Raw genomic sequence first — 26,975 nt, forward strand, 5'->3', positions numbered from 1 at the left:
AAACAATCTTTGTTAGTCCGCTACATTTCCGCATAGTGATTTCCAATTAAATTACTAACGCTAATGTACAATTTCGTTACTCCATAAATTCTGAAATTCTTACGCTTTGTGCGATTTGTCCTTTTCTCTAGAGGGACATATCAGAGGGCAGGTAGAATCCCCTAAAACAACAATAGAGTGACTATATGGGATCCGGTTTTTGAGAACATTCTTTCAAAAGCTGGACATTCCTTGATAAAATCTGCCAAGTAAGATTTACGGTGACAGTGCCAGAACCACACCACCAAAATCAACCAATGGCGTCATTGAATGAAGATTTCTTTGACGTCACTGAATTTATTTGTTGGTCAATATCGTCGGTTTGGCGCATTACAACGTTGCCACGTATACTTTTCCATCTGAAGACTGAAGAAATTCCGAGGAATTCAACAGCTGTTAAATTGATTAAGAAGAGCTCTGCCTCTTCACTTTAAGTCATTTTATTACGGATTTTTAGGTAGTTATCGCGAAAAGGCCAAATCAAGAATGACTGCTGGGAAAATTCTCATCTATATCGACAAAAATCAAAGTGACTTAATGCTGCATCATGATAATTCCACAAAGTATAAGCTCAAATAATCCTTTGATGTAATGAGGAAATCGCAGCTCAGGATGCAACCACAACATCATCTTCAGGAAAGCGAAGCTATTCATACAAAATACACGTTGAATAACTTAATTATTCTAGTGGAATTATCAAATTCAGTTTTTTCATCCCAAAGTATCGGCCAAATCAATTCAAAGTTTTTGTATTCAAATTTCGCTTGACATACATGCCATTGATAATGGGATGTTTGCATATTTCCTCCCGCTTATTTTGGAAACAGAACATCAACCATCAAAGTCATATAGCCTACTTGACGAGTTGACGACGTTTTTTTTAAAGGTTCCTATATAATGGGCAAAGCTTCTGCACTGTTCCATTAATTCAAATTGAGATTATTTTGCAGTACTCTTTTTTACCACATTAGTGTGCTAACGTGAAAATTATCATAAAATAAATTTCAACTTCAAGTAGGCTATCAAGTATTGAGGGTTGATATATTCAATGATGGAATGTAACGCTGAGCTTGTTGAGTATTCAAGTATTTAAGTTGAGAATGGAGGTTTAATACTCAATACTTCAACCAAAACATTTTGTGGTGAGGAATTAATCTTAAAAAAGTCATTGGTATATGTTTTCTCTTCGAAAAATGTAGGGCTTAAGTTCAGCGACACCCTTAGACACTGAATACTTATCAAATTTCAAAATTCCATAGCAATAGCCTTCTTGACGACGAATTTTTTGAATGCACCTTTATTTTTTTCATTGGGCCATTTAGTATTAAACCCTCAATGATTAGGCCTTATATTGTGTTATAAATGTGGTATGTGAAATTATATTTTTGTTACTATTATTTTAAACTCATGTTATAAGTATTATTTAATATTGATTGGTAATGTCAATAAATAATTCAGTAGGAAAATGATATGTAGAGATTGAAGTCTTTTATAATTAAAAGACTTCAATCTCTCAAATTAATTTTGACGACTTTGCTTTCGTAAGTTTGGCAACATTGGTACGTTATCTATTCTTGCCCGTTATCTCACTCAGCTGTGAAGGCTCCCCATTCATATAGTAAGAAAGAGAGGAGAAGATAGGACGTCGCAATTTCAATCTACTTTATCTCCTCTATATTATTTCCGTTTCCTCAAAAATTGTCACAGTAACGAATTGGACAGCAGAAGGTGTAGTCGAACATAGATAAATTCGGAGCGATCGAATCTTTGACCGTGAATTTTTTTTTTAGTTATTCAACGTCCTTCTTTTCTGTTTATAAACAAGCCAGTCGCTTGAGTGAATAAATTTACGCACATTAATATATTTTTTTGGATTTATTGGAGTGCAGTGATTATGAATCTTTCATTTGCTGGATGTGGATTTTTGGGCATTTATCATGTAGGAGTTGCCTGTTGCTTCCGAAAGTATGCCCCGCACCTGCTTTTGAACAAAATTTCTGGTGCTTCAGCAGGCGCTATAGCAGCTTGTTGCCTTCTTTGTGATCTACCTCTAGGTAAGTGAAGAGAAAGTGATGTAACCTACCGAAATTTAAATTATGATTAATATGTTTGCGGAATTCCTTCAAATACCTCAATAACTGATTCATTACTCAATTTATTTCTGATCAGAAATCACTTATCTTTTTCTGGATCTACATTCTTCTTGTCGTTCTTGTACGAAAAATAAAGAGGATCGAATTGAAGTGATTTTTTATGTCTTTTTCGATATTTCATTATCTATACCCCCCAGATAACAAGTTGAAGTAAATTTTTGGTTTACTTTTGCGGTTTATCCACCTATTTTTCGAATATTTGTAGTGAGTTTGATGTGATCTTATTGTTTCATGCTATATTAACTCAAAAACATGTTTACCTATAAATTTGTTAATTTGTATAACTTTACTCGTAGGTTCTATACTTTTCTTTGGAATTTCTTCTTTCAAATTGTACTCGGCTTAGAACCTAGAACTGCTGATACTCGTGCTGATAGAAGTAAAACTTACATTACAAATTACAATTGTAAATTGGCCTCTACCTGATGCAAATTCGTTAAACTCAAACACAAAATATCAACAATATTTTCTCTGAATGCTGAAGTTTTGTTTATAAGAACGAAACTCTTGCATATTTTCAGTTTTCCATGGAAGTTGGCACCGTTTCATTAAATAATCATTAAATTCTGATTCTTAACTACGTTAATTTCTTAGAATATTGTATGATGTAAACAATGTTGGAGAATTCAATCATTATTTAATGAAACGGTGTAACGGCCATTAGTGGTTTTGATTTTCAATCAACGACTCAAAGTCATAAAACTATTTGCTGAGCGTAGAAAAAAATATTCACTAGAGCCCTTATAAAACGAGCATTTTTTCATTGATTTTTCTGTGTATTCGAAGGGCTTTTTATCTGATCTGATTGAAGTGGATCAATTTTTGCATATTATCAAAAACATTTTGTGATTTGATGTCGAATTTACTCGCACATTCGAGGGCCTCTCAAAGGTGTCACTATGAATTAAATATATCGATCTTTTGTTATTTTATCTTGAAAATTTGTCGATTTGAATAAATATAATTATCATTCGATATATTATCTCTCTGTAAATGTTAAATATATGAGAGATTAGCTAAATATTATTCCAAATATCGTGTGAATTAGATTGGATTATCGGATTAGGACAGTGGTATATCAACAAGAAGTATAGTTGTTGACTTGAAAGAATGATAAGTCAATATAAATATATAGAAATTGATACTTTTTTGATTTACGCACGTTTCAAGGTCATTAATCTATATTCTTATTTTGCGATCAATACCCGGGCTGAAATAGTTTTTAAATTATATATTCACTATATATAAATATATAGAAATTGAAACTTTTTTGATTTACGCACGTTTCAAGGTCGTTAATCTATATTCTTATTTTGCGATCAATACCCGGGCTGAAATAGTTTTTAAATTATATATTCACTGAAAAAAAATTGTGATGCCGTTAATTATTGTTTGCTTCATCGAACCTCCAGGTTCAAATACAAAAAAATAATTCAGATCAAGCAGAGATTTTCAGTAACATTCGGTATTTTCTTATCTTGTGGCACCGGTCAATTACATATAAAAATAATTTAGGACTATGTTAACCGAATAAAAGTAAATCCGGTCAAGTGGTGTATGGCATATACAGGGTGTTCCAAATTAAGTCGGCACCGTGCCAACTCCGTTATGATTATTGAATAACGAATTCGGTTGAAAAGACAAAATAGAAGCATTTTTATTGGCCTTCTCGATGCAGAAAAAAAAATTGACAGTCGCGTTTCAAAATATTTCATAAAATTATGTTTTTTTTTAAATGGAACACCCTACATTTTATCATGCATTTCGATTCGTAATAACATTCTCAGCAACAAAGCTCATATCACCTTTCTTCCTAAAGTTGAAAATGAGCGACTTATGTGGAAATATCGAGAAAAATATTTTATTTCATTCACTAGTAAAAAAAATTTCTCTGTTGAGTCCTACTATGAAGCTGCTATGAAGAAACGTCTGTTCATTCCTATTGTGTTTCATTTCAATACGTAGGTAGATCCAGCTCACAATTCCTAAAACCATGTCTCATGTTTAGGTCGCAAAATTTTGTACATCAAATTCTCCTATAGAATGAAATTTTTTTCATTTTGAAAGAGTTGCCCTTCTTGAATTTCTCGTTAAACTGGTTGAATTTAAAGAAAACGAATTTTCTTAATGGCCTGTGTATGCAAAAATTCAAGATTTCAACGGAGTGTGGTGAATTTCGATATACAGAACTACAAAATTGTTTTTCTTTCTTTTTTTCTTTTATACAGGATACCTACAAATCGATCGGCATTTTTTTCAAATATCGAGAAAAAATACAGACTACAGACCGTAACTAAACCATCGTTCCGGTTTTGTGCCGATTTAAACGAATTTGATTTGATTTGATTTGATTGACATTACCCTTAAACGATGCGTTCGTACCTTAATCCAATCCTGAAAATTTCAATTCATTGTAGCTTGTTTATTTCGAGAGTTACATCGTTTACGAACAGACGGACGGAATTGTTTTTGACCACGAAGTAACAATCAATATTCTCAGCTTCAGCTCAGTGGTTTGAGACTATTTTCGGCTCAGAAATCGAAAATAACATTATTTTTGGTAAAATAACAATCCTATCTTTCCCAGGAATGAGCAGCATGAGCGCGCAGAAACGAAATATTGTCACCATTAGCGAACGCAGAATTTTTTTTGCAGGTGATATGAAAAGAATCAAACGAATATCATAGTTTTCACATATTCTTGAAAAATAAAATAACAAAGAGGAAATTTTGGTAGAAGAACTGAATAAACCTTTCTCACTTGGGACAATTCAACTGATGGCACTTGAATGCTTGATTTCACTATTACGGAATTTTCTGAGAGATCTATGAAATGCAGATAAAATGGGAATGTTCGCAATCCCTTATTTGTTCTCCGGAACTCGAGTTCTTTGTTGAAATTTATCACTTTCCCAAACAAAACAGGAATGATGTGGATTTAAATTGATAAGCAAATTTGAAAAAAGCGTGTTGTTGAACTTTCATTGTTAACTCATCGGCATTTCGAGATCGCTTTATTTGGAATAAGGATTTTGATAGTTGATAACTTTCGGTTTGATTTTTGATTATATGCCGATGCGAGCATGTACTTTGCTAGTTTCCAAATGACGAATGAGTTATATTCAAATGAGTTTTAATATACTTTCCATAAATAATGAGCTATCATAGTTTCAAAAACTTTGACTCGTACAAATTTTTTAAGATTGTTGAGTCCAAAAGAAACACTTTTTTCTTCTACCATTTTTTACGAATCAGCTTGGTTCAAAAGATACAGGCTGTTGACAAACCATAAAACAACATTTTTTTAATCTCACAAACGGTTTTATCGAATTGAATGAATTTCGGAATATAGTTTTTCATTTATTTGATGAATATTTGTCGAATACAAGATCTTCCAGTTTTCTCATTAGTCATTATGACCGTTACGTAGGTACCACAAAAATAACAAAAATTCAAAAAGCCCAACTCTTGAAACTGAGTTGGACATTATCTAATGAATATTTGAAAGTTTTGTAAAATACAAGTATTCCTCATATTTTGTCGTATAATACGCCGTTTTCGAGTAATTTAATGTTCAGAGATTGAAAAGTATGTGTGAATTTTGAAAAATTTTGTACCGAATCGGAAATAATGGTATAAGAAACAAGTGTTTCCTTCGAACAGAAGATTACACTGTTAAAATATTTGTACGAGTCAAAGACTCACAGTGTATATAAGCTTTGAGTATTCAACCCCTTAGATCTATCAGCCAAAATAATTTGTTGTTCTTTATCTCATTCGTAGAGACAGCCACAAGAATACAGTTGATCTCGAAAAAATCATTCATCAGCCATTGGACATCTTATCTGTGGATAGTCAAACCAAACCGCAGTATATTATCATTCTTGAACTATAACAAATACAAGCTGCAGGGCCGTACGTTTCTAATTCACAGATGAAGGGCTCATTCTATTTTGATTGAGCTCCTGTTATGTTGATTGAATTTTATTCTTCCAGTTACAAGAAACTTTGTTAGAAAGTCTAAGAAAATACCGAAAGATTTCGATTTTTCCGGAATTAGAAACGAATAATTTACACGTGTAATTAATTTATTTGAGCATTATGCATTAAGAAAATTTTCTACCATAACTACCACAGGCTTCGAATATCATCTTTAAATATTATATATTGAAAAGACAATTTCATTTGAATACTATATTGTTTTTATCGTAAAAATGATATTATTTTCTTAACTTTGTTCTGTTTTTGACTCGGTTTTTAAACAACCAACCAAAAGCCACCATGATCTGTCGTTTCTTAGGATCGACCTTTTGTAATTTCGTCAGTTTGACTACCAGCATAATAAGTATAAATGATTTATTTGGTTGTGTGTATTTGTTTTGAGCACAAATTATGCCAAAAAATGTTCAAATGAGGAATATGCCGATGTGATCTTCAAAAGCAGACCAAATAAGGATCTTATTCATTATTTTACGGACACAGTCGAAAGGCAAGAAAGTTCCCAGAAAAAATCGTCATTTCAATACATATTTTTTAATGAGCTTGAGTGAAAAGTTATGGTGGAAAATAAAAAAGGGTTGTCGATTTCACCCCTTTGTAGCAATGGTGAATCGGCGAAAAATCGAGTTCCAGATGCATCTCTATTTGAAAAATACCTCTGCAAAATTTCATTTGTTTATCTCTGTCCCTCTGAAGAAATTGAATAAATCCATAATCAAGTCGTCTTCTTTGAAGTAACGTAACTCTTCAACGGAGCGTTTCCGCGTATGACTCCATGGGAACTTTTCGCTTATTTTGAGATTCTGAACATAAATCCCAATTTATTCCCAGCAATCCTGGGACATCTTGTAATATTACCTACCCATTTCAATTTTCGAGCGGTGTGAATGAATATTTTTCAGCATATAAAATCGTATCACATGCACAGAATGTCTTCATAAAAATAACTATATCTATAAAACAAAAGAAACCTAATTACATGATAATATAAGATGTTCTTCCACCAAACGTGTTGGAAAACAATTTACGTGTACTGTTGAAAAACTTAGCTCCTTCACTTTAATTATGGGTTTTCATCAAGTATCGGCCACATCAATTCGATAAAACTATGATATGCATTCACTTCTATATAACAATCAACTTGTAAATTTTGCAGGCGACTTAACCAGCAATGTTCTCCGAGCAGCTACAGAGGCTAGAAAAAAGTCTCTAGGACCCCTCTCCCCCTCCTACAACATCAACAATCTGCTTTTGGAAGGTCTGGAAAAATACCTGCCAGATGATGCCCACATAAGGGTCAGCGGGAGGTTGCACATCTCTATGACCAGGGTATGCGACGGAAAAAATGTCATAGTGTCCCAGTTCGACAGCAGAGAGGAGCTCATTCAGGCTCTCTTAGCCTCTGCTTTCATACCCATAGTGTCAGGCATATGGCCCCCAAAGTTCAGGGGCTACCGCTATATGGATGGAGGCTGCAGCGATAACCTGCCTACCATTGACGAAAACACCATCACCGTCAGTCCTTTCTGTGGAGAGAGTGACATCTGCCCGAGGGACGACAGCTCGCAGTTGTTCCATGTAAGTGGTAGCAGAAATTTTCATTCGAATTTGTTTTATTACACTGAAGAAATGGAAGACTTATTATTTTATATAATCATTCTCGCCTTTGTCTGTCAGTGTATGCCATAAATAATTTCCCGCGAATCCACGTCACACTACGATAGAGTAGAACAAATACTATCGAATGAAACCAACATCAGTTCAGCGAAAATGTACCGTTTCCAAAATAATTAGAATTTTATGAAAGTACCTAAAATTGCCGATTTTCGAATTCGAACTATTTTTTTCAATCACAGGACACTTTGTAATTAAGGATAGTTATTTTACCTCATATTAATCCTAGATTATTGTATCATTACCCTAATTAAAATAATTCTGAGTAGTTAATCGAAAACCTCGATATGTAAATTGAAACAATTTTTTACATGATTTTTATTATTCAAAATAATTATTAATAAAATTTGATAATGAGAGTTCATCTCTTTGAGCATCTTCTGGAATGAAGAAATCTATACTTAATGAATGTTCAGTTATTTTCTAGGATCAACTCCTAAATTGCCACCTTTATGTAGAACGTGGCTGCGTCAAGAATTTTACACAGATTGATGCAAAATTGCGACGTGTATCGTGCTCACAACAATTTTTATCAAAAATTTTACACCATAATTCAAAAAACCTTTTTTCGATTTCCACCAGAAACAATAGACCTCTTAGCTCCGTAGAAGCTGGCGATTGTTATCTAACAATCATAAAATAGAGTTTTATAAAAACATTATATCAATCTTTGAGACGTCATAACTCACCTTTGGTACGAAGGTTGAATGACGAAAAAATAATGTCCTAAATATGGATATACCTTTATAGCCGAAAAAAAAGTGGCAGCTCTTTAAGGTGCCTACAGATTACTCTGACGTGACGTGGGACAACGTCATAATGCTCATGATTAAAAAATCTAACATAGGGTTTTATGGAAAATTGTGCAAATTGTTCTGACGTGGGACGTGCTCCCAAGATTAAATACCGTGTTTATTTGCTAGAATTTTTTTCTGTACATCGTATTTTTTCAATGAAAAACATATTATTGTACTCCAGAAAATTAAAAAACATGATACATGTGTTTTTTTTTGCTTTATTATCTTTCCAATTGAAAATATTGTTAATTAGTCAGTAAAATATCTATGAAAAATTCACAGACCCCTAAAATTGTTTGCCCATAGCATAGTCATATTCACCTGCAGATGATATTTTACACAGTACGTAGCGCCAGAAAGACAAAAAAGAGCTTGGCCACACCTGTAATGACATATATTTGTTCCTACGGCAAATATGATGCTAATCTGGTGAACCAGCCCTCAAAAACCTTGTAGAGATTCAGAAACTTAGTGCCTCAACGGTCAGTAATAGTGCGAACAAAATCGTAATAATTTGTACACAATTTTCCCGATGATTCAATCAATTACTTTCATCAAGTCAATTCATTGAGAATTCGTTCCGTAAATTAAATATGAAGACCTTGAACTATCGATGAACAAACCAAAATGGAAATCATTTAGATAGATAATAATCTCTGTAGATTATCAGTGATTAATTTATTACTGTAGGATTTCATGTGCTGCTTTTCTACTGCACTGATGCGGTTAAAATGATTTGAATACTCTCTTTACTAAAACACAATTGCTCAGATGTCCTTGAGTAGGTTTCATAGCCAAAAGTTACGATAATGAACCTACAAAATCATTTGTGTAGACCAGGTTCACGCAGTCCTCATATACAGGATGTTTCATGAACATTGTTGTTCATGTTCATTTGTTTCGAAATGCTTCGAATTTCTAGATATTACCGATGAATGGACTATTTCTAGTTGGAGGCGGCCATTTACAATTCTTGTAATTTGAAAAACTTTTTTATGATATAAAATTCATTGTTCGTTTTTGAGATATATGGCGATGAATGAATTTCCCTCCCTAAGAGGAAAATTCGGGATTTACTCGAGCTTGTTTGATTAATATAAGGGGAGATACCTTGGACCCTGTAGAGTACCTCTACTAAAAATTAGACCTGTATATAGGGGAATTGTCGAGGACAGCCTGTCAGAATAATTTAAAAAAAAACGATCATTTTACATACTCGAGCGTGTCGGATTGAGATATATATAATTACATTTTGAAAAGTATATATTTTCTGAATCTGAAGAAACAATTAAAATTGGCCATAAAGGTCAAAAAACAGTTTTTTTGAATTATCTCCTCTCCTGGGCTTCAAATTGTTTCATCCATTTCATTATAAAAGTTATAGAGCATAACATTTTCTACAAAATTTGTCCGAAGCAATTTTTTCTACTTTTGAAGGTTGAAGGAGATATGGCGATGAATGTACATTAAACTGGGTTTCTATATTGACCTTGGCCTTTCGCATGTGTGGCTAAGCTCCTCGCCCTTATCGACCTCTAACGGCCGTTTTCAATAAACCTATCTATCCATCGTTTCACTTACTGACGATTAGTAACCATTGGTAACCATTCTAAAATATATCTACAGATAGATCATAGAAACGAAATCACATGCATTTTCTATCTTCAGTAACTGAAACAATGAATAGAAAGGATTATTGAAAACGCCCGTAACTCGAAAACGGTTAAGAATATATAAAATTGGTTCAGAAAAAAGTTGTATCAAATTTTATTATCTACACCTTCCACAATGAAAATGCCTTGTTATCATCTTCAAACTGTCAGATTAAGAAAACACCCCCTGATTGGCCTGATTAGTATCAGATTAATGGGTTCAACACGTCTGCAACACCGAGATTAACCATCTGTATGAAAATCTGACACGCTCGGAGTATCTGCATGCAAGTAACGTTTTTTTTTTGCATTTTCATAGGACCGCTTTGACCTTGCGTCACGTCCGAATTCCGAAGTGTCCCTTGAAAAGTAGCTTCCTTTAGATCTAATTAACATATCTATCCTCTAAAAATCTGACATGTTCGAAAAACATTTTTTTTTACCACTTTCAACTCTTCCGTACTGCCAGCCCCACCACGTAAAGTGTCAGATTGACATGAATTTATTATCAGAGATACGAAGGGCATTTACAGTATCTTAATCTGACACGCTCGAGTATGTACACCTGACGATTTTTTTTACATCTTCGAAAACCTGCAGACGCTTTCCCCACCGCTGGAAGTGCATACATCATAGAACCTTTTTTCTTTTCACCACCTTACCTTCAAAATGCACTAGGTCTCCGCGATGCTCGAGTAAATCCCGATTTAGCATCGTCCCTCCCCATCTACAAAGCTTGTTAATTCAATTTCGTTTTCCCAATTTTTTCCAGATAAATGTAGCCAACACAAGCATAGAACTTTCGAAGCACAACATGTACAGAATAGCGAGGATACTGTTTCCGCCCAAGCCGGAGGTGTTGTCGAACATGTGCAAACAGGGATTCGACGACGCACTCAGATTCTTGCACAGGAACAACCTCATCAATTGCACAAGGTGTCTAGCCGTTCATTCGACGTTCGCCGTTTCTGAGAAGGACGAGAACCTGGAATACGATCCTCAGTGTCAGGAGTGTGTGCTTCAGAGACAAGTGAGTATCTTGCAAGCTTTATAATGGAATCATACTTTTTTTCATTTACGCTTCAATAGCAGCTAGCAGCTCCAATTGGTTCATTTTGTCAAATGAAGACTAGCCTTTGAAAACATCTTATAAGATATCAAAATATGTAGACTCATTAAACGCATATATGTAATATGTATAATGAGTTTATGGAATACATAGATAAATCTGAAGAAGACACATAGAGCGAACCTCAACATGATAAATCCGTTTGAAGTTCCTTTTCTCTGTGGTAGGCAGTAGAAAACCTTCGAAATTTTTGGGTTGCAACTCTGACCGAAATCCTTTATTACAAACCTTTTAAAGGGAAATTACAAACCTTTTAAAGGGAAATTACATATCCTCATCTTTGTTTTCAGGAAGCCCTAGTATCCAACATGCCAGACACCGTAATAAGCATTTTCCAGGAAGCCATAGAAAAAGCCAACAAGGGTCTACTCAATTGGCTCTTCAAACACCGAGGAATGAAGTTACTATCCGTTTTGAGTCTTCCCTACACTGTACCTGCCGATTTAGTCTACGCGACAATAACAAAGTAAGTGTTTCAATACTTTCTAAGAAAATGACAGTTGACAATATTTCTTGTTATACATAGATTTTTTTTTTGTCTTTCTGGTTCGACGTTCGACACCTGTATTCGGCCTGAATTTGCCAGTGGACACTCTGAAACATTCTTATTTTAGGTTTTATAGAGTCAACAGAAAGCACTACGAGATGTACAGAAGTTTGATCAATATTCAAATCACTAACGCCATTGGAGAGCGTTATGAAATGAAAGAATTGACGTACAGGATGGTCAGATTTAACCCTTTACATAATCATTTGATACGCGAGCAAAGGTGATTTGATTCAGAAAAAGAGAAAGTTAAACGGCTTTTTGTCTTCAGAGTGCACTGCTCGTCTCTTCACGAGGGTAGTTTGAAACTTTAACCGCTTACAAAGATAGTCTACCATTTTGATCTACCGAAAAGAACTTAATGAACAACCTAATGAATTTCTTGTTAGATTATATGATTCCATCTTTCCACATGGTGGCTTGTTATGGTGGTCTATTTTATCAAAGTACCCTCGTCGAACATTTCTGTCCATACATCGCTATACTATACGTCCACTTCGAAATATTCATTCATGATGTGAGGAAATAAGGGAGAGATTTTCGAAAGGAATGTTATACAGGGATAACTAGGAGACCCCTATTTTTGATTTTTGCCATGAGTCTTCTCTTTTTATCTCAGAATCCAGTCATACGAAAATCAATAAATTTGGCACACAGATATTCATGATCTGCGAAATTCCATAGTGCTACCTATTCTTGTTCCAAAGATATTGTGGCCCAGTAAAAATCATTTCATGGGTCTCGTAGCACTATGAGATTTTGCATATCATAAAACTCCAATGCATCAAATTAGGTTATTTTCTTATGACCGGATTCTGAGATAAAAAAAGACTATTTTTAGGGGCGAAAGAGGCTGGTCAAATAAAAAATAGGGGTTCCCTAATTTTGTCCCTCCAATCTGCGACCAAATTTTGTTTCGTAAATTTCGAGACACCCTGTATAGTTCAGAGAAAATAAACACATTTTGTCTTTTTCGATGTTGAGCCGCGAAACCCAAAGTTCGTTCAGAACTCTAGCCAGTAACGGACATTTCTTTCGTTTTCTCTTTGATGCCATCCATAAAACCCTTATTCATATTGGTGTAGGTTGGGCCTGAAGAAACGCAAAGTTGAACCAAATCTGACACATTTTCTCACATGAGTTTCTTCAACAGGTTCATGTCAGCCGCTCCCCAATTGGGTAACAGCGTCTGGGAGGCAAGCAAATACTGTATGGACCAGATGGGACAGATCCTAAGTAAGGCGAACAGGTCAAATCAGCAAATGACGGCGCAGATCTCATGTCAATTGGATATCACAGAATATGGAAGTAAGTAGCACATACATAATATGGAGACTGAGTAAAAAGTGACACACGAAATACATATCTTCACTATTTTGTAGAGAAATACTTGCGGAAGTCAGTTTTTATTTCGAATTATGCAACTCTTCTTGTACCCTCTACCAGGGGTATTGAGAAATTTTTAAATGGCAACGTTTTGCCAGAAATTGATAGACGTTTAGTTGCTGATGATGATTTGTATTATGGGGTCTTTAATCTACCCTTTTTTATTGTAGGGATGAAATGGTTCAACAAAATAGTAATAACCACAGATATTAATTTTGTGCGGTACTTTTTCCTCACTCTCTGTATGTAGATATATCTCTACCGTCTCGCAAATGCATTTTTAAGTCAAGGCTACACGCGATATAATCTCCTTCGAACTAATGATCAACTTTGTCTGCTGTTGTAGAATAAACAATTTTTTTTCAGACAATTTCGAGGTGGAATCCTGCCAAGATTACGCAACTCAAAATAAGATGAACGTGAACTTTACGCTGAACATCGACGATAGTAGGTAAGTCAGATAGGCGGATATGCTTTTTATCACATTTTTCATGCATTTGAACAGGATGCCCATCTATGCTAATTGATGCACTCCGTGCAAAGTTCAGAGACGATTTATTAATTATGTTTTGCGGTAATCGCCCCGATGACTAATCGCATACTTGAAACATTATCTGGCCATTGTTTGACAATGTAATTTAATGAATTGGAAAGGTTAGACTTGGTTATAGTTTTCGTATTTGGTTCCCGAAAATATCTCATGACAGATGGAATCGTCTTATCTTTCCAGCTTGGGTGAATTTTGTTGTTTTTATCTATATACGTGCCATTTTTTAGTACTTTGTTGATACGAGGTTATTTTCCATTTTCAATTCGTTTTCTGGGAAGGAAGAATCCTTGCGAAATCGTAAATTATTGTGGGAGGTCATGAGTATGAGAGGTTTCTATAAACTACACTCTTTGGCTTTTCACATTCCTTTTTTTGGAAGAAATATATTCTGTATCAAAATTTTCTCTCGTTTTCATCTAGGATTTTTGGATCTATATTGAAAATCTCCTTGTACGAGAGAATATGTGAATTTTTGATACATCGTTGTAGGTAACGCTTGGCACTGCAGCGTTGCCAGCCAGGTATGCGGACTTCACCTCTTCACCATATAGAAGTAAACAAAAATTGTTGAATGAAAAATTAAGGATGATATTGGGTCTGTCTCATTGAAAAATATGAAATAACCAGATACCTGGTTGCAGTTTCGTTATACAAATAGTGAACTTGAATAATACGAATATTAAAAAAGTTTGCTATAATACCTATAGGGCCCTGTACAGCGTGGGCAAAATTGGTGATACCTGAACTACAACTTTTTAACCCCACGAGATAGAGGAAAATGAATGTACCATTCATGTCGTCTTTTCTTGAGAAACTAATAAATAATGCCATCAACTGCATTCCTCTATCTTCTTTCTTTTGTTTTTGAGTTATAAGCCAAAATTTAAATTTGAGCGATCTCAACTTAGGTTATTATCTCCGTTTCTGTTTGTGCTAGGATGCTGAAATGAAGACATTATATAGACACTTTTTTGATAGCAATCCAGTGGCGTACTATGATTTTCTCCCACAGGTTTATTTGCTGAGCTATAACATAAATTTGTGTTTTTTCTTATGGAAACAGTAGCTTAAAATGACTTAAAAGAATCGCCATTTTTTTGCCGTTTCAGAGATATATCATACAACGCCTTCAGTCTTTCTAAGTTATTTTAATCTACTGTTTTCAGAAAAAATACATCTTTATGTTATAGCTCAGCAAATATACCTGTTGGAAAAAATCATAGATAGCCACTGGAATGCTATTAAAAAAGTGTCTGCATAATGTTCTCATTTCAACATCCTAGCTCAAACAGAAACGGAGATAATGACCAAATTTGAATTTTAATATTTTTGGCCAATAACTCGAAAACAAAAGAAGATAGAGTACCTAATGCAGTTGATGGTATTATTAGTTTCTCGAAAAAAGACGACCGTAATGTGCCATGCATTTTCCTCTATCTCGTTAGGTTGAAAAAGTTGTAATTCATCATGTATCACCAATTTGGGTACTTGATCTCGGAGCAGAATAAAAATTCAATCAATTAAAATTCGCCTTTTCTCTCACTAGTTATAAAATTATATACGATATTTCTTATGTAGGTATTACCTTACATTGAAGAATATACAGGGTGAGTTTAGGACTCGTACAAATATTTTATCAGTAGATTCTTGAGGTCAAAAGAAACACTTTTTCCCATAACAATTTTTTCCAATTCGGCCATAATAAAAAGATATAGCCAGTTTAAGTTTTCATAATGAGCTGTGCCACCCCTGGAAAAATAAAAATACCTTCAGAATAACTAGCTTAATCTATGAAATTAAACATCTGGGGATCTGGGGATCTTTTAAACAGAGTTGTATTCAGCCAAAGGACCCAATTTTTTAAATTTCACTGATATATACTTTTTAATTTTTGAACATCAAATTAATGGAAAACGACGCATTATATGAGAAAATATGAAGGATACTTCTATTTTAAAAAACGTTCAAATATTCCTTAGATAGCGTCCAATTTAGTTTCAAGGGTTGGGTTCTTTGAATTTTTGGTATATTTTTATGGTACGTAATGATCATAATGAGGAAACTGGAAGACGTGGATGATATCTTGTGTTCGAAAAAGATTAATCAAATGAATGAAAAACTATACTCCGAAATTCATTTTATTCGATAAAAACATTAGTGACATACGTATAACTAAAAATAACCTTTTCTATGGTTTTCCAACAGCCTGTATCTTTTAAACCGAGCCGATTCGGAAAAAATGGTTAAAAAGAAAAGAGTTTCTTTTGACCTCAAGAATCTTCTGTTAAAATATTTGTACGAGTCAAAGACTCACCCTGTATATAATATAGGGTTTCACGAAATGAGAAACTCCTCAATCATACATGAAAATGTAATAAAAATTGCCCTGTATGAGCATTATTCTTTATCTATACTGCTACAGAATAGTAAAGTGAAACTTTCGTGCTACTTTCTACTCACTCTGTATATTCTATATCTTCTTGCGTTGAACCAGTTCTAAAACATGGTCCTTATGAATATGGATGCATATGATGATTACCATGAGGAAATGTATGGAACGGAAATGTTATCGCCATTCCTTGCCCTTGATCTCCACATTTTTCTGACGTCTGTATTAGCTCCTAGACATCTGCCCCTTTCCACGTGTTTGCAATGGATAAAGATCAAACAGGATTCCGTCTTAACAAAACTGGGATTTAATTGAGTTATCGAACCTTATCTCTTTCCACCATGCATCCTTTTGTCGGCTTTCAGTAAATTGCGAAAACATCACATTCCTGAGGGCAGTCAAAAATTATGAAGAATTTGCACAACACCTTCAGTTTCATACCGTCTGAATCAAGGATTGTTATTGTACATTCATCACAAATAATTTAGAAGAACAACACCCGTCAATATAAATATCAATAAGTAAATGTTGATCGGCCATAAGTATATGTAGTTTGCAATTTTGCCGACTTCGAATTCCGTGCTAGACTTGAATTTCATTACAAATGGTAATAGAGAACCTCCATTTGTTTAGCTTCCGTGCCGAAGTGTATTTCGGCCTTTGAATTGATTACGAATGCAGTTTTATTGTATTATTGTCATCCTGATTCTTCCTAGGTACCGAATCGCTTCAAATTTTTTGAACCCCAAGCTTATTTTCACATTCAATAAAGTCTGCGTTCGTTGGCGTTCAAGCCTTGGTCTGGATGTGACATTATAGGCATCTGAAACTTATTTGAAAAAAACCATCCAAACTGAATTGAAAATCAGTAGATAGTTTTAGAGTACGAGCACAAAGACTGATGTGGAATGTCATAAAAGGATAGCTTCACTAGATAATAAAATAAAAACTCAGAAAATTTTGGATCATGGAAACTTTTCTTCAGATGACACTTAAATTTGGCTCACGTATCTTCAAAACGTTATTTCAGCTTTCAGCACCTTGAAATATTTATCGCTTCTGAATATTGGGAAAAAATGCTTTTTTGAGCATCGATGGGCGAATTCCCAGTTCTTTTATCTGGGGCCTATTGCACCCAAATACTTTGATCTTTTCACTTCTCAAATGAAATAATTCGGAAATATTCAGGATTGAAAAAAAAATGAGAAAATTCCAGTGGAAACTAAAAGTACATCTCATAAAAACATTCTTCCAAACCAAAATATATGAACTATTCAAAATTCAAATAAATCCAAAGTGAAAAGATGCAAAGTAGTTTGGTGCAAGAGGGCCCTGGTTATGAATTTGAACAAGCTCGTTTGTACGAGCTGGGGAGCTTGTGCTCCCCAAAGATATTTCAGAGATATTTATGTATTCTTATCACAATTGTTAGGCATTTAGAAAATTTTCCTTACCAGCATTTTAAGAGGTTGCCCTGTCTTCTAGAACAAGCTTCTCATCATTTTCTGTAAGTAGTTAGTGGTGATTATGGAGAATACGAACATTAGTGTATTAAGAAATTTGTATAAAAATGAATGTCGAAATTAACTTTTGAAAATGATCAAAGCATAAATATGTCTACAATGAATGTCCATTAAAATCAAACAAAATCTGTTACAGAAACCCTTACGAAAATCCCACTTTCGAAAAGTAACATTTTTCAATTTACTTTCACAGTGAGGTTCCACCTGCCGAAACCAGCACAGATGTTAGTACAGTCAAGAAAACAATACAGAAGCAGAAACCACCACCAAGCATAACAATAGATGCTTGCGAAATGGGTGCAGATGCATTTGATAACATTTTGAGGGTCACATCTCAGCATGAGACTATTATGAGCTATTATTATTTGGACGAAAATAACACTGTAAGTTTTTATTCGAATTTAACATCGGCTTCGCTCATTTGCTATTCAGTATTCGCCCAATTCATATCAAATAAAAAAGCGATTGAAACTGCTTTAAAAATAGCTAATAATGGGATTGATTGCCTGGTTTATTGCAACTTTGTTTCTGAATTTAGCCATACGATAGCCCAAAATATTTTTTATGAAGCCATTTCATTTTTCTGCCTATGCAATTCGTCAAAATATGAAAATTATGCTTCATCAGTCCATACATGGCTTATCCTCAGCGGTATCAAGGAGAAATAATTACCAGTCTTCGTTGCGTTCACAAACTTACTCTGAGTAAGCCCTGATTGCTCTAAAAAAAAGAGTTCAAAACTTACTCCAACAACTACAATTTTTCCCTGCAACAAGCACCTCAGAAAAGAAAAGTGTTTTTTTTTAGCTAAAGCAATCTATGTGTTTTACAGGTTCAAGTTACCGAGATTTTCGACGTAACTGAAAGCGATTCGCCGATAGTTCAAACAGCACAAGAAAAAGATGTAAATAAAGCTCTAGAATTCGACGACGAAGATTGGGGTGCAACGCACTGGGATGGTGAAGATGGTAAATCTCAAGTTAATTCTTTAATTTCTATTTCCTGTTCACTTCTCTTCCATTCAGATTTTTTTTTTTCTTACAGAAATATGTGCCAATGAACGAAAACGGAGTTTGGCTGAAATTTCTGAGTACTCTCTCGAAGATATACTGGACAAAGATACCAACCTATTTTCTGACCCAGAAAGTGAGTGGATTGGTACATTCAAAGTTGAAGAACCGGAAGATGATGTGAATAATTCGTACAGCGATTCAAAAAATGACTCAAGGCCAGAAAGTGACCAACCAATTCCTGTTACAAATGAAAGCAAAAATAATTATAGGCTAAGCTTTGTTGGTGATGATTGAAAAAGAACCGAGGTGGAAGTAAATAATTGAGACTGTTCAAGTTCCAAAAAAAAAACGATTGTGATAGCTATCTTACCTGTATTATTATTATTAATCAATAATGTAGATTAGAAACTAAATTAATAGAAAAATGTTTTTTGACATTATATTTATATTATTGTATTAAATACTAGAAGCTATTTTTGTTATGAATTTGTAAAATTGTTCAATAAAAGACAATTTTTTTTAATCTCCCTTTTCATTGAAACATGTACGGGGTGTCCCAAATTCGATGTACAGTCAGGGGGTCTCGCAAACTGAAAGAGATATGCAGAGCAAAACAGATGACATATGTTTCCAGCAAACAAAGAATTATAATACAAAAACAAAGAGTTATAATAAAAACCCTATAATCTTTGGTAAAAACCTTAGCCTCATACAGTCCTTCGGTTTTGCGCTTTAAAATTAGAAGGATTATAAAACTCTCAAGACCTCTATTATTGTAGCCATTTTGTACGTTCTTCACTGTAATCTAAGTAACAAATTTTTACAGAGAATTCACAACAAACGCCGGACTTTGATTTAAGTTTACTTAAAAATTTTTTTTCAAATGGCAACCAATATTATATTATAAAAACCAAGAAAAATGGTTTATCTACCTTTAGAGTTCACTGTTTGAAAGTGATGAGAAGCACATGTAATGAAGAGGTATTTTTCATTATCTCATTTTAGAATAATCTTTTTGTTTCATTTTAGTAATTTTATTTTGAATTAATTTTGAGAGGAATATTTTTAATTTCCTATTTAGGATTCCGACATCGTTTGGAACTGTAAACATTCCGCACCGTTTTTATTCCGTTTCAGTTCTGAAAAATGATGTCGCACCGTATAAAACATCCTGAATTGGAAGAGAACCGAGTTTTTGTTCGCCAGCATAGATAAGTCGAAATTAAGATGCCTTCATCGACGCAAATTTTACCGAATTTCGACAGCCGGGGCACATCTGATTTCCGCACTCCCCTGTGGGTATAAAATCAGATGTCCCCCTGCAGGTCACTCACTTCCAATTAATTGCCGAAATTGAGAGAGGTTACCTTGCATCCACCGTGCCAATTACTTGCTGCATTACTTTCGTTTTCGGGGCTTGTTGAGAATTTTCTATTTTTTTTTATATTTTACTGTGGGAAATTTCAAAAAGAGTTTTTAGTTGATTTTTTTCTGCACGTCCGCTGTGGATGAACTAGAACCCAGAGGTAAGACGACACTCCATTTTTTTATATTGTTGGAACTTCAGCCTCCATTTCTACCCCTCGCATGCCACAGTTTGAGTTCCAGCCCTACGATCAGTAAAGTACCCTGCTGGTGTGGATACCCGGGGGGGTACAAAAAGCACTTTGGTGCGGCTACCCCTCCTTGATTTTTCTCGTTCTTTCCAGTGTTCACCCCTAGGTTAGTGAAGCACTCTGCTGGTGTGGATACCCGGGGAGTGCAGAACTCTAACAACTAAGGGTGAGCCGTCGTATTTGATCCCCTAACCTGGCTGAGGTCCAATACTTGTCCTATGGAGGGTAGAGAGAGATCTCTTTACCCTCCATAACTTGTCCGTTGAGTGTGCGTCTCAGGTTCTGGCTGGCGAACGCGTCCGTAAACCCCGCACCGCGTTTGAGATCGGATCCTCTGTTTCATTCCGTCCGTTTTGCTCTGTAAATTCACTAATATTGTCATTTGTATCTGATTCCGAGATAAACCTGTTTCAAGTGTATAAAGTAGACTGTTTCCGTTCAACCTATTATATCGAGTTTTTTTTCACTGTACAGGTTTTTAAATAGTGCCATTTGTGTTTCCTTTTACGAGTCGACAAATATAATTTGTATACGTTGATTTTGACCTTCACTGATGTCGCTATTAACCCAGACACCGCGGAACCTTGTCTTCGGCTCGCAGCTACCAGGGAAGATTTGCTATTTTCCCTTAAAGAATAGCTGGCGCTCGAGTACCCCGAGAAAAAGGCGTTACACACAATAGAACGTTAAAAAAATAAGAAGTGCCATATATATGGCTTCGATGTTTCACCACTAAAGTGTATCAAGAATCTCATCATTATTACCTTGATAAAGCTCTTAAGCACCATAAAAATATGTGTTTCAGGGAAGGCGGAGTATTTGAAATATGCTCTTGTTCGTCCGATCTTTAAAAAGGATGATCCATCGAATTACAGATCAGTATCTTCCAATATTCACAAAAATAATTGAGAAATGTATGGCGAACAGAATTAATTAATTTACTTAAAACCAAAAGGTTTTAGAACGTGTAGAAGTACCACAACAGCAATATTGAACTTCATTGAGAATGACTCAGTTATTGCCTCGGCAACTAGAAAAAGATTCCAGCTTGCGCCAGATTTCATGATGATGACGCAGTGCAGGGTGGGGCTGGTCAAGCAGGTCTAAGACTTTTTAATAAAATGCCTGCTGATGTGAGAAACCTGTAGATGATCGAAATTTCAGAGGGAGTTTAGTGACCTATTGATTATTGATTCGCCATGTTTTCTTCACCACTGAAAAGTTTTTAAATTGCTCTAGCTTCGGATCATTGCCCTTATGTTCCTGCAAGGGGACTGGTCTTCTAAGGGTTTAGTTTTTTCTTATTGTATTATTATTACTTGAAAAGAGGAAAGCTTACCAAAAAAAGTAAAGAATTGTTTTATTATCAGATCCAAGAACATCAAATTATAATTTTTTATATAATGAGTCATTGTAAATTATCCTTTCGATGAATACTTACCAAGAGATACCCCGACTATAAGTTTTCATGGAGAGGGTAATTAATGTGCTATTTTAGCACAATTAATTATCTATTTTACAAGTGATTTCATAAAATCCTAATATCACAAAATATTTTATCTAACTGTTCCATATTTTTGAAAATCAACAGTAGAGAACTTAGTGAAATTATCAAATACTCTTTGGCTTTCAAGTGGACTATGAACCTTAACCTGCCTCATATGGGTGTCTCTACCATTCTGATGGTTATTGATTACAGCAATCTGAATCATAAATAACCTGATGGGTTTTCCTCGGATATCTTTGATAGGAATATGTGTCCAACCTAAAAAATATGGATGAAGGAACTTCTGAACTATAAAAATTTTTGAAGTTCAACCTATTGGTTCAGAAAGCACAATAACTTCAATCTCTTGCAAATCATTGAAATGAGTGCCAACCCTTATTGATATTCTACTAGGGGTGTAACTTTCATCAAGTCTAGCATCTGTATAAATGTAAATGTCACTAATAGTGGTTTTTCTTTGAAACTGTATATTTATAAGATGTGGTAACTGTCCATCAGACTGCCAATAGGTATCCTCTCGATCATCTCTAAGTTGATGAACTCCAAAACCTGAAAAAAGGTGTTTAGATATATCATAATATACTACACCATGATTTTTCAAACCTGGTTTGCAAGAAGAAAGGCTCCATATAGCTTGTGCTCCAACCTCTCTAACAGTTCCAGTTCTTTCTGCTTTTACGGGATTCACTTCATCATCATTAACTTTGGGACTTTTCTGAGACATGTCTTCAGAAGATTTAAAAATCTTGTAACCCCTAATTCGCTTTCGGTTATTTTATGGGGGTTCTCCACTTTCCTTAGATTATTTCTTGCTTCTTGATTTGATATTGCTGTCTTTGAAATTTAAAATTTGTTTGAGGTTATGTTAACATTCAAATTTGTTCTACAAAATGTCTTATCTACTCTATTTTGTTTGAATGAAAATGAATTTGGTGTTATATACACGCAAAGAGTTGATACTTTTTGGTACATGTATGGGCGTATGGCGACTAGCATACTATTTGTTTCATTCCGATAAACAGGAGCCGCAACTTCATCATATTTACACTTACGTATAATTTTTTTATTTCTATAATTGAATGTCAATTCAAGCTGCTGTAGATCTAATCAACTATTAGACGTAGAGAATAAGTCTCTAAACAACTTTGTTGATAACAGCTTGGAAATGTTTGGGACAAGTGTTCGTTCTGCTAATTGCTTTTTACTCATTGGTTTAACCATACAAATATAGAAATTTCAATTCCATTCTAATTAAGTGACCCTCTTATGACCTCTATATCTAGGATTAAATAATTTTGATAATTATTTTGTTAATCAGTTTCACCCCAGATTAAGAACCATTTGGTATTCCTTTTTTTAAATCATGTCTATACCACTTAATTTATCTGACTTGTTCAACAGTTACAAGTCTTGGGTTAGCAAAAATCCCCAAATTACAACAGACTTTGAGACAACAGCTAGATGGCTTTCATATTTTATAGCAGGTGCGATTGTAGTCAATTTTAAGTGAACTATTCTTAATGCATTATTTTTCAGGGCGGATAAATAGTTCACACATTGTCTCTGAGTTAGTATACTGCTTATCCAACTTATTGATACTGTACAATGACAGAATAATATCTGAATTGAGACAATTAAACACGTTCAAATCTGGAGAAAAACTCAAATTATATTTGACTGTTTTAGAATACTCAGAAGTATTCTTGGAACTATCGGCTCAGAAAAAATGGGGTGAAAAGGGCAGATGGCTTGTTATCTGTGTAATACAGCTTTTTAAGTAAATTGCTGAACTTTATAAATACCCAAATAAATCAGTGAACTAATTTCAGGTGCATATCCAAATTGATTTTGGTACATCATTATAAGGAACCATTGATTCAGTATCCAGTGATACCTGTTTTAGAGAGAAAAAAATTGAACCAAGTGAATGATGGTGGAAGTATTACTGTTTCAGAAATATGTCAGCAGGGATCTGTATCATTCAAATTGAAACGTTCAGGAAGACTTATAAGAAAGGTTGAAGCTTCACCACCTGTCAATCTTCGTTCTTGGAAACCTTTACCAAAGGAAATCAACTATGATTCAGAAAACTTAGAAAATGTGGAGCAAGCATTACTCGATCGAATGTTAGCTGCTGAAACAATTTATTTAGTCAAACCTGTTGCACATCTAGGGTCAATGATCTACTTTGGAGAAAAAAGTTGGACACCTTACATTCTTGCTTTGATGTTTGACTTATGCAGGTAAAATTGTAGAAGAATGTATTATGTTTCTTACTCATAATATCGAATATTAATCCTCTTTCGAAACTCGAATTTATTAAACTTGATATTTTTAGTTTGCAGCTGTATCATTCTTGCGATAAAACCAAGAGCAATACCCTGTCTGTAAGGCAGAAAGTGATACTCTCTAAAAGGACTACATATTTGATGCTTTATCTCATACGCTCACCATTTTTCAATAAATATAGTAGAGATAAGATAAATAAACTACTAAATGGTCTAGGAAGTAATGTACCCTTTGCTTCTCTTATATGTAACCAGTTGATAAAGTATTTGCCTTTTTATCAGAGCAACTATTTCTACATGTGGAGCTCTTAAAATTTTTCATATATAAAATGGGTCTAGGGAAGAATAGTTAAGTGATATTTCTTTTATTGTGGATTGGACACAGATTTTTCATGTTTGTACTCATATTGGTGCAATGGTAAATATATTTATACATGGGATATTCTTAATTCAACCTTTCATTAATGAAAACCCCCCCAGATGATTGTAATAGTAGAGTAAGATATTCACATATTTATTCCATATTTCAACCTGCATTCCTATTAAACTCTGCTCTCTGCTCCTATAAAAATCTATTAATATGGCTATGATTTAAATGTATAATTTGGTGCATTATTTTGAGCCATAGGTAAACCTTGAAAATAGAGCTTGAAAAAAAAATTAGTTCTTACTTCCTCCTGAAAGTAAAACCTGCTCAATACAGAATAAAATACGGATAAAAATGGGAGAAGCACTGAAGTGAGACAGGAGTTTTTGCGCATTTGATCAAATGCATAACCAGAGTCGACCCAAGGTCGATGAGCATTTGCTCCACAATAAATGACAGTTATCTATCTATTTTTCTAATCCCGTACGTTTCAATCTACTTTTTCGCACTCTTCCTTCTTTCCCGCATTCGCCTCATCGCCTCGCGTCGTTCGATCAACGACACGAGCGGAAATGTACCACTTTCGCTCTTGAAAATAACAATTTTTTACTTCTGTGCGTTTTTATACTGACTTTTCTGCACTCGTTTCAGTTGAGAAAGTTTCACTTCCCCGCAGTAGTGCGGCAAAGAGTGATCTCTAAAATGAGATGGAGAAGGGGGAGAAAAAAGGATGGAAATTAACAATAGTTATTTTCCTAACAAGTGCGGAAATTGGTAGGTACTCGCCCACACGAAACTGCCGTTGGCGGAACGAACTATAGGTTTATGATTTCAAGATTTGGTTCGGATTGATCGAACAGTTTTTGAGAAATCGTGAAATCGACCACTGAAATCTCTATTTCTATCGAAAGTATCTAACTGAAATTCAATAAAGACATCTCAATTCGAAAACTGCGTGATTTATCAAGGGTTTTTTCCGCGCCGTTTAGGAAAGTGACTCTTTGCGACTTGAAATGTGTCCAGGAAAAGGCTTGAAGGCGCACGCTTGTAGAAAAAATATGTAATGTTCCCAACTTATAGTTTCTCGGTGGTTTCTCAACATATATCATATTATTTAATTTTTTATCATTAGTCTAAATTACGACCAGGAAAAACCAAATAAAGAGTATATTTAGTTCATAGTTTTCCTTACCGTAGGTTTTTCAATGTACGATTCCGAAGTTATCTGAAGAAAACCACTGAAGTTCATTTTCATTGAGCAGTTTTTTTAGAAAATATACTAGACTTTTTGATTTATTGCACTTTGGTTGAGGGTTATCACCGATCAATTAAAAAAATTCCCTTTTGATTCCTTTAAATTAACTCGAGGAAATGGAAATCAATATATGTACTACAATAAAGCATTCCCTATAACCTATACGGTCGTGGAAAGTTCACTATGAGTAATTAACTTTATTTTTGTCACCTGCAAAAGGTTTGAGCCTTAAAACCTGAAGATTTCCCATGCACCATGGAATTATATTATTTGTTAAGAGGGGTGTGTACACCTTTTCAGTGGTTAGTTCAAAAAGATAAAAGGTATATCTTACGTCAGAAACCACTTATTTATATGGGGTTTCCATTATAATTCAATTCAATCAGTCATCTTGGAAAGCCAGTGATATGTTTATTCGTCAAACGAAAAAAAAAGCAGGAAAATTTTTTCATAAAAAAAAATTTCATTCACTTTCCGAGGTGAAACGATTTTTTCAATGAATTTCCACATAAAAAAAATTCTCGAAAAGTCTTGGCATTGGATTCAATTCGAAACCTGCTGAAATTGAAAAAGACATTCGTAAAGTACAAGTACTGCTATCTGTTCGACGAAAGTGGAAACTATTCGCAACTTCTACTGATCATTCTAGCCCCTTTCGGCTAATACGGATGGCGAGAAAGTCACGTGGTATAAACTCCTCTCAACAGATCAGAGAGATAAATAAAACTTTGAAAACAAGAAAGAATCCAGGAGGAGAAAAGATAACGAAAGTCATGCTTAAGAAAATTGCAGCATTAAAGAACATAGCCAACGGAATCATGAGAATAGAACATTACCCCAGAAGATGAAAAACTGCCGAAGTCATTGTGTTCAACAAAACTGGAAAACAGAGGAAATTCCCACAAAACTACAGACCGATAATCCTGCTATCGCCTCTTGGTAAAGTAAATGAAAGAGTATAATAGCCAAGAGACTGAAATAGGAACTGAATACCTAAATCTCTTACCTACAGAGTAATTTGGGTTCAGGAAAGAACACTCGGCAGAACAACAATTATTGGGGCTAACAGAATACATAACAGAAGGATTTCA

At 34.5% G+C, this 26,975-nt stretch overlaps 3 protein-coding genes across 5 annotated transcripts; 2 read left to right on the forward strand and 1 right to left on the reverse strand.

Annotated features, from left to right (window-relative positions):
- The first annotated feature begins 1,661 nt into the window (after positions 1–1,661).
- LOC123309068 (patatin-like phospholipase domain-containing protein 2) lies at positions 1,662–19,374 on the forward strand. Of its 3 annotated transcripts, XM_044891926.1 has the most exons (11): positions 1,666–1,767; positions 1,830–2,093; positions 7,348–7,769; positions 11,087–11,344; positions 11,734–11,909; positions 12,058–12,213; positions 13,144–13,298; positions 13,743–13,827; positions 18,032–18,221; positions 18,671–18,806; positions 18,883–19,374. In XM_044891926.1, exons 2-11 carry the CDS (start codon positions 1,934–1,936, stop codon positions 19,143–19,145), a joined length of 2,001 nt encoding a protein of 666 aa, XP_044747861.1. In that variant the 5' UTR covers positions 1,666–1,767; positions 1,830–1,933; the 3' UTR covers positions 19,146–19,374. The 3 variants fall into 3 exon arrangements, with proteins under 3 accessions (XP_044747860.1, XP_044747862.1, XP_044747861.1); XM_044891925.1 differs by having other exon boundaries at positions 1,662–2,093; XM_044891927.1 differs by lacking the exon at positions 12,058–12,213 and having other exon boundaries at positions 1,663–2,093.
- A 2,436-nt stretch (positions 19,375–21,810) lies between these two features.
- On the reverse strand, positions 21,811–22,952 carry LOC123309070 (anaphase-promoting complex subunit 10). The gene is made up of 3 exons (XM_044891929.1): positions 22,578–22,952; positions 22,287–22,523; positions 21,811–22,232 (listed from the first exon to the last, which is right to left on the reverse strand). Exons 1-3 carry the CDS (start codon positions 22,696–22,698, stop codon positions 22,024–22,026), a joined length of 567 nt encoding a protein of 188 aa, XP_044747864.1. The 5' UTR covers positions 22,699–22,952; the 3' UTR covers positions 21,811–22,023.
- A 176-nt stretch (positions 22,953–23,128) lies between these two features.
- On the forward strand, positions 23,129–24,711 carry LOC123309069 (peroxisomal membrane protein PEX16). Its single transcript, XM_044891928.1, has 4 exons — positions 23,129–23,458; positions 23,511–23,751; positions 23,804–24,217; positions 24,313–24,711. The coding sequence occupies exons 1-4, from the start codon at positions 23,338–23,340 to the stop codon at positions 24,572–24,574; spliced, it is 1,038 nt and encodes a 345-aa protein (XP_044747863.1). The 5' UTR covers positions 23,129–23,337; the 3' UTR covers positions 24,575–24,711.
- The last annotated feature ends 2,264 nt before the right edge of the window (positions 24,712–26,975 follow it).

Source organism: Coccinella septempunctata, chromosome 3 (assembly GCF_907165205.1).
Source record: "Coccinella septempunctata chromosome 3, icCocSept1.1, whole genome shotgun sequence".
Classification (NCBI taxonomy): Eukaryota; Metazoa; Arthropoda; class Insecta; order Coleoptera; family Coccinellidae; genus Coccinella; species Coccinella septempunctata.